The sequence below is a fragment of the Oryzias latipes genome, chromosome 7 (genome assembly GCF_053564925.1).
Source record: "Oryzias latipes strain Hd-rR chromosome 7, Olatipes_Hd-rR_3.1".
NCBI classification, from domain to species: domain Eukaryota; kingdom Metazoa; phylum Chordata; class Actinopteri; order Beloniformes; family Adrianichthyidae; genus Oryzias; species Oryzias latipes.
Window position 1 is genome coordinate 31,671,270 of NC_136243.1, and position 12,809 is coordinate 31,684,078.

The 12,809-nt window shown below is 41.7% G+C and overlaps 1 protein-coding gene across 7 annotated transcripts in view; it reads right to left on the reverse strand.

The window, feature by feature from the left end:
• The window catches only part of flna (filamin A, alpha (actin binding protein 280)), a 49,919-nt gene that overhangs the window by 13,935 nt on the left and 23,175 nt on the right, over nucleotides 1–12,809 (reverse strand). For all 7 annotated transcript variants that reach the window (XM_078949590.1, XM_078949587.1, XM_078949589.1 and 4 more), the window contains 19 exons: nucleotides 12,093–12,255; nucleotides 11,818–12,018; nucleotides 8,609–8,746; nucleotides 7,788–7,914; nucleotides 7,581–7,717; nucleotides 7,304–7,500; nucleotides 7,087–7,200; nucleotides 6,163–6,306; nucleotides 5,953–6,076; nucleotides 5,679–5,839; nucleotides 5,518–5,608; nucleotides 4,426–4,595; nucleotides 2,398–2,515; nucleotides 2,176–2,288; nucleotides 1,875–2,024; nucleotides 1,469–1,787; nucleotides 558–731; nucleotides 315–477; nucleotides 69–229 (listed from right to left, as the gene is read on the reverse strand). In XM_078949590.1, coding sequence (XP_078805716.1) covers nucleotides 69–229; nucleotides 315–477; nucleotides 558–731; nucleotides 1,469–1,787; nucleotides 1,875–2,024; nucleotides 2,176–2,288; nucleotides 2,398–2,515; nucleotides 4,426–4,595; nucleotides 5,518–5,608; nucleotides 5,679–5,839; nucleotides 5,953–6,076; nucleotides 6,163–6,306; nucleotides 7,087–7,200; nucleotides 7,304–7,500; nucleotides 7,581–7,717; nucleotides 7,788–7,914; nucleotides 8,609–8,746; nucleotides 11,818–12,018; nucleotides 12,093–12,255 — 2,965 coding nt within the window. The remainder of the gene's footprint in view (nucleotides 1–68; nucleotides 230–314; nucleotides 478–557; nucleotides 732–1,468; nucleotides 1,788–1,874; nucleotides 2,025–2,175; nucleotides 2,289–2,397; nucleotides 2,516–4,425; nucleotides 4,596–5,517; nucleotides 5,609–5,678; nucleotides 5,840–5,952; nucleotides 6,077–6,162; nucleotides 6,307–7,086; nucleotides 7,201–7,303; nucleotides 7,501–7,580; nucleotides 7,718–7,787; nucleotides 7,915–8,608; nucleotides 8,747–11,817; nucleotides 12,019–12,092; nucleotides 12,256–12,809) is intronic.

Sequence of the window (12,809 nt, forward strand, 5' to 3'; positions counted from 1 at the left end):
GGATTTGATCCATCAACCCAGAAGAAATGATTCAAGATTTTACAATAAGTCTGTTTGTGTGAGTGGACCTGTGATGGGCTGTCCTCCATAGGTTACGTTGAGGTTGTAGGTTCCTGCCTCATATGGAATATACTCCACACTGCAGCTGCCATCCTTATTATCAATGCAGGACATCTTTGCCTCTGATGGACCTTCCATGGCCAAACCAAGACCACCAGTTCCTGCTCCTCTGCAACAACAAGGTGAGGGACGTTTAAAAAAAAAAAAAAGAGATTTCATTTTCTGCTCTGCAGAGGTCTGTTTTTGCCATGTACCTGGTTTCCACTGTGAACTTATTTGGCTTGTTGGTGATGCCAGTTTTCAGTCCAGGACCGTGCACGCGGACACGAGCCGGGTCGCACCCTTCGGTGACGGCGACACGGAACGGACTCTTGGGCACCGGGGAGCCGTCGTAGCAAACCTCCACGCTGTGCGGGCCTGAAACATTCCCGTGGGATGAGTACAGTGGCGGAAAAGGAGCGTCAGCTGAATTTTCACCGCGTTGCAGCTGCACTCACCCTCCTCGTACGGAGTGTACTCCACGTTGTAAGTTCCATCTCGGAGATCCGTGATCAGCGCGTCCGTGCAGCTTCCAGACGGGTTGCTGATCAGAGCTTTGATGTGTTCCCCTCCAGTCTGGGTGAGAGCGCGAGCATCCACTGTGAAGTCTGTGGTAGCATCTCTGAAGACTCCTAAAGAGGAAGAACACACGATGTAATGCCTGTATGCAGTCCGGCAAAAGTTGGGGCTCTTAAAGACCCACTACAAGGAAAATTGTGTTTTAACTTGTTCTTGTATCATTTTTCAGAGGATGGCGGAGATGTTTAAGGAAAATTAAGCTTATATTAATTGCATTTCTTTTTTCAAATCGTGAATCGGGAGCAGACAAAGCAATTCGAAAAGAAGAAGATCATATTTGTTATGTAGAAAATATGCAGGGCAGGGCATAAGCTCCCTGCTCCGCTCCATTCTGATGCATAGACTTGCAGACAAACTGATCCACGTACATTTGATCATTGATCATTTTTCTCGTCCGAGCTGGCAAAAACGTACGGCCAGATGGCTCAGATATTGCTCAACTTTTCTGCTGCACCAGAAATGATAGGCTGGGATTGTGATGGGGCTATTAGCTAGCAGGAGAGCATGTAAACAGAGAGCTCTCAGCAATGGAAATGCAAAAAGGCAGTTGGAGCTGCTCTACAACATTCGCGAACCAAACGCACACAACTCAGAGGTGAAGTTCTGTTGCTCTGCAGAAATTATGTCCCAGAAAACAACAGGTTTTTGGATTTTGGCTAAAAACAGCATAATGAAAGGACCCCTGGGAACTCTTTGAAAATACATCAAATGGTAATCTGAGTGATACTTTAAATTTGGAAATGAAATCAGTTTCACTTTAAAACCAACATTGAATCCGAACGAGTTTTACCTTTCCCCTCCACCCCCGGTCCAAACACGTGGACCCCGCTGGTGTCGACTGCAGGCTCAACACTTAGCTGAGCGGGGAAGTTGGGCACATCCTGGCCACCGTAGCGGATGGTGAGCGTGTAGCAGCCAGGGTACAATGGGATGTACGTGATGGTGTAGGTCCCATCTCCATTGTCCTGAATGTGAACCTCTGCCTCAGTGCCACCATCCGAAATGATCTCGATGGTTAGCTCTGCTGGACCGGCATTGGTGCAGTCCACGACAAACTCCCCCGTCTCTCCAACTCTGCCACGCTCCAAGCCTGGGCCGGAGCAGCGCACCTAAGGGGGTCAGGCAAAAGAGTCACAGCTGAAGTCAACCCAGCAGATTTATGTGCGAACACAGCAGTTCTATAAACTGAGGCCAACCTTGGAGGGGTCCGACGCAGGGTAAGCTGTGGGGGTGAATGGTGATCCAGGGATCGGCACGCCATCGTAGGTCAGTTCGACCTGGTACGGCCCCACTTCCCGGGGAATGAACTTCACCTGGCTGGTCTCTGGGCTTAGCCCCATTTCAACCTGAAACAAAATAAGGACACAGGGAATTAAAATTAAACACTCATGGTCAGGATTACCTGGACCGCAGGTTTTTGGTGCATTTTATCCGTAACCGGATCTCATGATTGGCTTTACACCACCATGAAAAAGTCTGACTGAAGCAAAGACCGACCTTGCTGGCCACGGGCTTCCCAGATGGTCCTGTCACCTTTGCAGCAACCTTTCCCTGACCGCCGGCGCCCTTTGATTTGACAGTCACTTCCTGGTCTTTGCCAACAGTCATCTCTACAATTCAATTACAGTAAATATCGATAAATGATGAAGCACAACCCTAAAGTTAGAACCTATAAATCCAATTTGTGAGATTAACGATCAATAAAAGTGAAGCCCATACTGTCTCCAAGGCCGGTCACATTGATCTTGCTGAGGTCCAGGGAGGGCGCTACAGGAACGCTGAAGGGACTCTTGGGAATGGGATCTTTACCGTAGGTCACACCAACAGTTAGAGGTCCCTGATGGAAATGAAGCAGCGCAAGAACTTAACACAGCAAATGGATAATTATTTTAATGAAACAAGAAATATACAGTTAATAGTGTTTTTTAAAACTATTTTCTGGTCACCGTGGAAACATTTGTTTCTATAAAATCCAAATCTTAAGCTTAGCTTGAAAATCCTCCCTTGTAAAAGATTCAGCAGCTACTAAAGGTTTATTTCCTGATGTTAAATAATCTATACAAAACATTCACAAAACAAATATTTGACTATTTGTCACATATTTAATATGATGGAATGCTTTCCTGAGCTTTGCAGAATGAAACTGTTTTACATTCCAAAACTGAAAAACAATATTGTTGATATTTATATTTTCTTTTATAGACAAGATTATGCATTTTCAGCAATGATAAACTGCATAAACAGGAGTCCTATGTTTGTAAAAAGGGATTAGAATACACAAATGAGATTTATAATGTCCAGTGACTTTAAGCAAAATAAGAAAAAAAGAAAAAAAGAGGAAAAAGTTTACAAAGGGGTTATCAATGCCGTCTATGGAGAATAAATGAGCTACAATAGTACAGTGTTTTTCAACCAGTGTGCCGCGGCACACTAGTGCGCCGTGGGAGATGGTCAAGTGCGCCGTGGGAAATTGCCCTCATTCACTGATCTAAAAACATTTTTCATCTCCAAGAAATCAGCTCTCTGTGTATCCCAACAAGCCCTGATAAAACACTGAGTAGTAAGGAATATAAAAGATCTTAAAATTACTTTTTCTTTGTGTTTATTTAATTCTATTAAAGACATTTTGATAAGAATGACGGTGCCGCGATTTAGCTGCAGCTATAACTGTGTAAGGAAAAGTCCCGCCCCTTTAACTGTCTCCACCAATCATTCTTGAAGGCTTAATCACATGTCATCAGTCTGACCAATCAGAAGTGGTTAAAGTCCTCACTTCCTTGCTCTTAATTCTGCTGATAAAGTCGCTCAGTTCTAACAAAAATACCAGCTAAAGCTCGTCATTAGCTGGTGGTTCATCTCTTAGAAAAAAACAGCCGCAATTTCCTGCTTTTTCTGCCACAATTATCACAAAAATCCACGTGAGATTGCGGGGGGGGGGGAGCTGTCGATCAATACAGACCATGAATTTCTGCTTTTTTTTTTTTTTTGGGATGCTGGTGTGCCGCGGGATTTTTGTCAGGGATAAAGTGTGCCGTGGCTCAAAAAAGGTTGAAAAACACTGCAATAGTAGAAAAATATACCAGAAGTGTTAAATAAAATCCATTTATGCTAAATTTGGTCAGATTTGTTTTGTGGAGTTATAACTGATTAGACATTTTTTCTCCAACCGGATAAATCCAAACCAAATCAGCCATCTTGTAATTTTTTTTTCTTCTTTTTTTTTTTTAACATGCCACCAAGAGTGACTGCAGTCGTTTTATCTCCCTCTTCCAAAGCCTTGAAGCAAAGAGGAATTTGAGTGTTGAAAACTGGCCCAGACATTCTTTCCAAATGTCTTTAAACCTGGGAAACTATGATAATGATTGGCGACCATCAAGTCACTTCGTCTCCATCAGGGCCTATAATCTTTATATTGCTCTTGATGTGATGTTTTAAAATCATCTTATTTTGTTTTTCATCCTTAGCATTGTTCCCCAAATTATTTTTATGTTACAAATAGGACCAACGCAACTTCCCAACTCTCTGCATGTTTAACAACGGCAATTTGTGTCTTCCTGGATCTGGTTTGTTTATAAACAGGAAACAAGTGTGTGCTTTTGCAGCTGATTTTAATCAGTTAATTATCTCCTCACCAAGTCCAATGGACTTCTCAGAGATGAGTGGGGTTTCCAATTGGAAGATTTTTTTTTTCTAAAACAAAAATGCGAATGAGTTTGATCTGCAAATCGGATGCGCCTCTCAGCCTACCTGCTGCACGGGGGTGTATTTGACCGTGTGCGTGTTGTCCCGGTTGTTGATGATTTCAAAGTCTTTAACAGCATCCCTTTTGTTGGGACCGGTGAAGATGCAGTCCACGTTAGCTTTGCCTGCTCCTTTGGTGTTCACAGTGAAGTAGGTGGGTTTGTTCAGTTCCACACCTGAAAGCAGAAATAATGCAGGAAAAAAAAAAGAACATTTACTTTTAAAAATGGCTTAATTTGCCCTAATTTTATGACAGCAAGTGATTTAACTTGAAAAAGCCAAACTACAGAAGAGTTCTGGTAGATTTTAAAGGACTATTGATAAGCAGTTAGAACTGTACTGCGGTTTTTGGTTGTGAAAAATAGAGCGGGTGATTGTGACGCAACTCATAGAAAATGCCTTCCATCTGCCTCAGACTAAATGAATTCAAGTCAGTTGCCATTTTTTCGTGATAAGGATGCCGCCATGTTGGAGTCAGACATCGTCAGTAACCAGTGGTTGGTCCAAGCCTGAGTTTCTATGGCAACCACTCTCGTCAGTCAGGAGTGAGCTTGTTGGAAGTTCACACCCCTACCGCTTGGAAGTGGGCCACACGAAAACTGTCAAAGTTTTTGAACCTTGGACATGGGGGGCCAGCAGGCCCAGCCTACTTTTAGGTAAGGTAGTAGAGCAAGAATGGTTATTCTGACAATTCGAATGACTGAGTAATAGCCGTTTACTTCTCCATAGAAGTTTGATCTTTTGACGTACTTCCTGTTTGGAATACGAAGGAGGAGTCCCTCAGTCCAGTTCTCAAACAGTCAATGAGTGTTATCTCATGTTTTGGTCCTTACTTTATCGTAGTTGGAGGTTGAAAAGATCACAAATCCAGCTATTTGACTTTTTCTAAAGTGGAGGGCACATTCTGTAATTATGTAATCAGGAAAAATGTAAAGCAACTGAAAGTATTTTAATTTAAAGCCTTTTAAAGCCATGTCATTTATAAAATGATTGCAATAGATTTACACGTTTGCTTAAAAAAGAACAAACTGCAACACCTGAAAAACTGAAAATTCCTGCAAATTTTTCATCCTTGTTTTGGGAATTTCTGCTTCTTACCGCTGCGACTGAGTCCTGGCCCATCAGTCTTTACCCTGCTTGCATCATGGGAAGGATCCACTTTGATCCTGACTGGTGTCATTGGAATTGTCTTAAAATAAAAAAATAAAAAACTTATAGCCCACAGAAAACACTTCTGTCTTCAGGCAAAAACTACCGACCTGATCAGCAAACAGGACCATGATGGTGTAGCTGCCCGCTCCAGGTGGAGTGTATTTGACAGTAAACGTGTCGTTGTCGTTTCTGATGATGTCAAAGTCGATGTCCGCCTCTGCGGGTCCAACAACGCCGGGAGCACACTTGATTCCTATACTGATGTCACCTGGAGGAGAAAAACTACATTAATTCTCACAAACCAATTTGTTTCCCACAGGATCAATAAAGTTCTATACTGTCCCATTCTGAGGGGTTTTGTGAAGTTGTATGCTGCATTACCTTGCCCAGCTTCTGTGCAATCCACTGTGAAGTAAGTTGGCTCAAAGGCTTTCAGGCCCGTTTTGGCCACTCCAGGTCCAGACACCTTCACTTTGTTGGGATGACAGCCAGCGCCAATGTTCATCTGCATAAAAAAGAACAACCCAGAAGAAAAACAATTAAATCTTGAAGCAGAAGAGAAGAAACCCTGCTGAAAGTCAGCTTTCTCACCCTGAATGGACTGTCAGGGATGTTGACTCCTCCCCAGGACACCATGACCGTGTGCTTCACAGGTTTGGCTGGCGTGTAGGTGCAGGTGTATGTGCCGTTTCCATTATCCTTAACCTGGACGTCTACAGGGTTTCCTTCTGCATCCTGATAAGACAACAGATTTAAAGAGGTGCAGATCTTTCACAGATCAATTGGGTCCTCAATTCAAATTGACTCCTGCTTGATGTTTTACTTTTTATTTGGGACAGACTTTATGGCTCCAACCCTGAACATCTACTGCCCTGCTAAATTCCAGATATTACGACCCACACTGCACATTACCTGGATCAGGTGTGTTCAGTCTACGACAACCTGAAATCCCTTAATTTAAAACAAGGCAGGGACAGCTCTACAATTAGATTAAAGCCTATAGTTGAGTCTTTAACTATATGGTTTGATTTGATGTGACCGCCAAAGTGCCAGTTTCTTCAACTGCATTGCCAGTTTTTTTTTTATTTTGAGGTCATGGTGGTAAAATTGCACAAAGACAGACATGTTTTACCACCCAGTGCACCTTAATCCAGCAGACTGGAGGACACATCTGTTGGTGTGATTGTCTTTAAAGAGTTTGCCAAGATTTGACAGTTAAAATAAATAAATAACCTTTTACTTTGGATGTTTGAAGGTCAAGTGGTGAAAACAAATTGCGATAATTGATGTGGATGAAATTTAAAGCTACACAGACAATGTGGTTTTACGTTGCCATGAAGACACTGTGTACACATGGAGTCAGATCACAAGGGACACTCAAAAATTAAGAGTTCATACATGCAACTGGTAAGACAACATACCTCTTATTATAAATGTCTCAAACAGAAATGGGGAAATTGTCCTTTTTTTTGTCAAAAATTTTGAGTGTTATAAATATGGAGGCCATCATTTTACCTGAGATAAAATCTTGAGGGGGGCCTTGCCTCCTTGCTTGGCATCAACCGTGAACTCTGTGAGCTTTCCAACAGCCAGCCCGCTGCTCTGCAGCCCGGGACCGTACGCTTTCACCTGGAATCAGCATGCTCGTCAATAAATGTTTTACATTTAAAGAGATGTGAAAGTGTGTTTGCATGCCTACAAGCACCCTCCCCCCTCCTAAGGCTGCACATACCTTGTCGGGGTAGAAGTCCTTCTCTGGTGGGTTGACAATCTCAGCCATGAAAGGGGAGTGCTGGATGTCCTCGTTGCTGCAGAGCACATGGACGGCATACTCGCCAGGCTCAGTGGGCCAGTAGCGCACATCGCAGGAACCGTCGCCTTTGTCGTCACATTCGATCTTTGCTTGAGACGGACCCTCCACAGAGAAACCTCAACAGCAAAGCCGGACCTCGTTAGCGTTTGGAAATCAATTCAGAATCTTCCAGAATCTCTTTGCCGCGTTAACTCACCCAGCGTGCCGACATTGTCTCCAACAGCCTCCACCACAAAGTCGGCAGATTTACCCACGATGCCCCCCTCGAGTCCCAGACCCCAGGCCCTCACCATCTGCTGGCCAGCCTCAGCACCAACCTTGACCTCAATGGGGCTAATTTTTTTTCTGTCATTAGATCAGAGCATTCCTGTTCGACTGTTGCTTTAAAAAATTAAATCCGTACCTGCGAGGGATGTGCTGCCCTCCCCAGGTGATGGTGATAATGTACGTCCCAGGAGTGGTGGGGTAATACTCAAACTCATACACACCGTCACCAAGATCTTTCCTTTTACATGGTTCCTCAAGCCCCCCTGAACACAAATGCATGGATTTAAAAACAGAACTGAGGACCAAACACAGCAGAGGATCGCAGTCTGGATGACGGGATCATCTAAATAAGTTTCTTGAATTACAAAGACGACAAGTTCAGTACCCTAAAAACACACCAACATTGCTGTTTTGTGAAGGTTATTAAAAACATTCAACTTGTTTGCTTTTCTTGATTTAATGGTCTAAACTAGGGATGCACGACATGAGGAAAACTTGCGATATGAGATATTAGTGATTAATACTGCGATGACGATATAACTTTCAGTATATGAACATTTAGCAAAACAACCAAAAACATAATTTCCATTTCAATGCAACAGTTTAAAAATTACATTCCAAATGACCCACATCTACATAGGAGACGAACATCCAACATAAAAGGGCTCCATCCGATTGGTATATGATGTAAAGGAGTCCATCCGATTGGTCAAATACATAAAGGGATTTGTTTGTTTCATGAAATACTTGAAGCATCCATAAGATTGTTTTAGCATATTTAAGGTAACCATTTATTGCGATTTTCGCAGGATTTTGCGATATGCATATTGCACAGCTTGATACTGCGATAACGATTCATTTGAGATGTATCGTGCAGGCCTAATCTAAACCAATATTTTTAGCAAATTTTCATTCCTTTTGTTCCTAAAAATTTAATTTCAATTCCACAAGACTCACTCGGGCCTTTGATGGAGACTTTGAGCTCGCCCGTTCCCGCCCCCTTGGTGAAAACCTTGAAGTCTGCGGTCTCCTTCACCCTCAGGCCTTTGGGCTGCAGGCCGCGACCCTTGGCTTTGCATAGGCTGGGATTACACGCTGCAGATTGAAACAGATTGTAAGTAGTGACATGAGAAGCCACACAAAGCCTTTCCACCCAAACATAAGCATCAAGTCCACAGTGAGGAGATGTGATGGGCAAATCAGACCAAAATTGTTTAAATCTTCAAAATAATATTTTTAAGTGTTTTTTTTTATTTTTATCCCATCCTTCTCCACTGACCAGCATCTAATCTATCCTGAAAGTGAATTACCAGGTCACAGAGGAGGAAGTGAACAACTGTAATCGCATCAGAAGCAGAGTATTCTCCATTATCTCCTGAAAACAAGGCTGCTGAGTCACAGCTCAACATCCTGCAGGAAGAAGAGGAAACCCGAAAAGAAACGGAAATGTCACAAAAGGCCGACCAGATCTGACACGGAGACAGAGTAAAGAACTCCTCAAGAAAGGTAAAAATGAAAGCAACATGTTGATTGTGTTGCAGGGCAGGTGAAAGTTATGTATAATATATAAAGATTCTTCTTTCTATTTCGGCTTTTCCCATCAGGGGTCGCCACAGCGAATCATCCTTTGCCACCTCACTCCATCATGGACATCTTCTACCCTAACATTAGCCAACTTCATGTCCTCTGTATTAATGTTTATCATTTCAATAGAAGTGAAAACTGCCTTCCCTCTTTTTTTTTTTTTTAGAGACTTGTGATAACGAGAAAGAATATACTGTAGCGTCGCTCTCTCCTTTTTACTGCCCTGAGAGACTCTACCTGCTTTAATTTTCTTTATTTTGTAGTAAACAACAAAGAAGAAGAAAACTCCCCCAAAGTTTATTCATTGAAGTCTATTTTTTAATAAATTAGTGGATCCTCAGACAACTTAATGTTGTCTAAAGCACCAGCCCCCTCTTTCTTTCCTTAAAACCCCCAAAAACCAGTTGAATGACAGAACCCAGGGCCAATGAGGGTGTCCGGCTACGGATCCAAAAGTACTTTTCAATTTATAATTGATTTAATTTTATTGTTTTCCACATTTTCTCTGACAAACTGCTTTTTTCAACTTCTGGGGAGCATTTCTGTTGCTGCTGTTGAGAGATGTTGGTTAAAGTTGTACAGTGTTGGCTACAGTAACCACAGCATAAAGAGACTTAAAACAGTAACGTCTGTCACAGTGGGGTAAAGAGAGAGGGACGCTACAGTATATTCTTAGTCATCTCAAGAAAACTATAACGAGATAGCGGACCTCGTTATCACGAGAAGATTTTGAAGAAAAAAAAAAAAGTAGGGCAGGCAGTTTTCGGCTTCCGTAGAAATGTCTCGGTGTCACCGTGTGGTAAAGACAGAAGGACGCTACAGTACATTTGTTTTTTTAGAAACTGGATCTTGTCCTGAGAAAATGGTAGATAAATAATAATTAAAAGTAAGGTTGGGATGTTTTTGGCTTCCGTAAGTCTGAGCTTAGTCTGGAGTTTAAATTCAAACCAACAGCCTCTAATTGTCTAGAGCAGCTGTTTTTTTTCTTCCCTCTACATGTTAAAGTACCATTTCTAGTTTTCTGACATAAGCAGCATTTACATTTGCCACGCCCAAGTTTATAACGTGATACCACTAAAAGGATGGAATCGGATTTGTGCAAGATGTGTGGGTCTTTTCTATAACAGGTAAGTTTAATTGTGACAGTTGACATAAGGTTTCAAAATTACTTTTGTTTTTGTTTTTCAACCAACTAAAGTCCAAGTTTGTAGAGTGCAAACATTTTGCATTAGGCTATAGGTCATATTAGTGCCTTTAACTAAGTTTATCCATCTTTGTGTCAAGGTGACATTTATAGGAGTTGAGGCTTTTTATGTTTGGCCAATTGCAAATTATTTGATAATTGCACAGATTTAAAACTCTTTTTAGATATACGAGTCATTTTACCAGGTTTTGAAGTCGTTTTAACTTATTTGCTCGACATCTGTCCAAGCTTTCCTCAAAATTAGAAGAGTTGAGATTTTGTTTTGTTTCATCAAAAGCTAGGATATAGAAGTAAAGTTCAATAAATTAGTCAGGCTGGCATTCATTGTAAAAATTTCAGAAACAAAATTTTAGTTCTATACGAATAGGTTTTAGATATGAGGATTTAATAAGATGAGCTAACTTGAACTAAGATTCGCCTTTTTACTCACATTTTGTTCTAAAATTACTATTTTCCACTTTATTAACGATAGTTTGTAACTTATTAAAGTGAATGACTGGATAAATAAAAAAACTCGAATACAAAAATTAGCTTAGAACTAGCAAAAAATTAACTTATTGAGCTGTATAACATTTAATTGGAAGCAATTCTTCCCATTTTTTGTTATTATCGTTCCCTTTCTGAATGGTTGTGTATATTATAGGATTTCCTGTCAAACAAAAATTACTTGCTGCATAGACAGATCATTTACCACTTTCTAGTGATTTTTGTCTTTGTTCTTTTCTTCCTTTAGGCTACCTCTTTTTTGCAGTTTACTCATTTGTTTGAAGCAAAATTGTCATGTTGTTGGATAAAGTACAACAGCAACTGTTTCGTTAGGCATTTTCCTCCATGATATAAAACTGTTCTTTTAAAGCTTCAAAAGTAAAAATAAAAAAAGTCTCCATTATTTACAGTCTAGCTCTTTTTTCTCCTTAAAATCTCACAACATTTTACTAACAATTAAAAATGTGCCAGTGTGCTTCTTGGTTGCGTCAAGCTCAAAAACTGGACTGGACTAAGCAAGAAAACTGCTAGTTTTTAAAGATTATAAAGTTGCCTGGAAATGAAATGGAGTAAAAAAACAAAAGGGTGGATCAAGACTTTTGCACACAGGCACTCATGCATGCAGTCTTACAGAAATTAACTGAGTGGGTGCCCAAGAGAGATCCCAGGAAACAGGAAATGACAGCAGAGGGAAGAGGCTGTTCCACAGAGCGGACAGACGCCAGCAGGCCTCTATCAGAGAGAAGACGGCAGGAAAAAAAAACAGAAGACGCCACATCCAGTAAAGCAGCAGGGGGAAAAAAGCACACAGTCAGACACCAAAAGGAAAAACACTGCTGCCAGAGAAGCTTAGGAGGACTCATGTCAGACTTGGTATTCGAGTCAGTCGTACCTTCTCCCACGTTGACGGTGAATGGACTTTTGCTGATTTGACCACCAGCGAAGGTGACAAAGATGGTGTGCTGGCCCTCCTGGGTGGGTTTGTAAGTGCAGCGGTAGCTGCTGTTGCCTTTGTCTTCAATGTTGCACGTCACAGTGTTCTTCTTCCCTGCAGGGTCCATGATCACCACCTCCACCTCGCCAACACCGGCACCTGACGGCATTAGCAGTGAGACCGGAGAGGCTCCACAAGCCCCGGAGCTTCGATGCAATTCCATCTTTGCTCACCTGCTGTGTAGACCTCAAAGTAGGTGGTCTTGTTGGCGATGTTTCCAGACGGCTCCAGGCCTGGACCCTGAGCCGTGGCCTTGCTGGAGTCTCCTTGAGCCATGCCTACCTCCACCTCAAAGGGGCTTTTTGAGATGTGCTGTCCTGCAAACAGCACCGTCACCTGCACAGCAGACAGGAGGATGGAAAATCATCCGACTGCTCCTGAATTTCTGCACATCTGTAATTCCACGCCTGATTCCACCTTTGGTGATACATAACCTGGGTTTTATCTGAATGCTTTATCTTTAAGGAAGACTTCAGTAAAAAATTAGGAACTGATTGCAGTCTGATTGAAAATCAAATTTGATAATTTCTCTTTAAATGTACACAGTACGTAATGAATGCAATAAAATATCCCCTTAAATTTGATCATAATCCCTTCCTTGATTTAGTTTAGGGATTCATTAGAGTCCAACATAAACCAGGATGTTTACTTCAAAATCTTAAGGACTTGAACTAATACATTCACTTTTTTTTAAAAAATGTTTGTCTTATACTTTAACATCTTCAATTAAATTAAAAGATGCATCAATGCAAGTCGTCTCAAGGTTGTCCAGCAGAGGACCAAAATGACCCAAGCCAAGTTAACTGAAACTGATCAGGACGTTTTTTTTTAGCTTCCACCTGAACAAACATGGTGGAATTACCATTCAGCTCCATCACTGTAATCCAGCC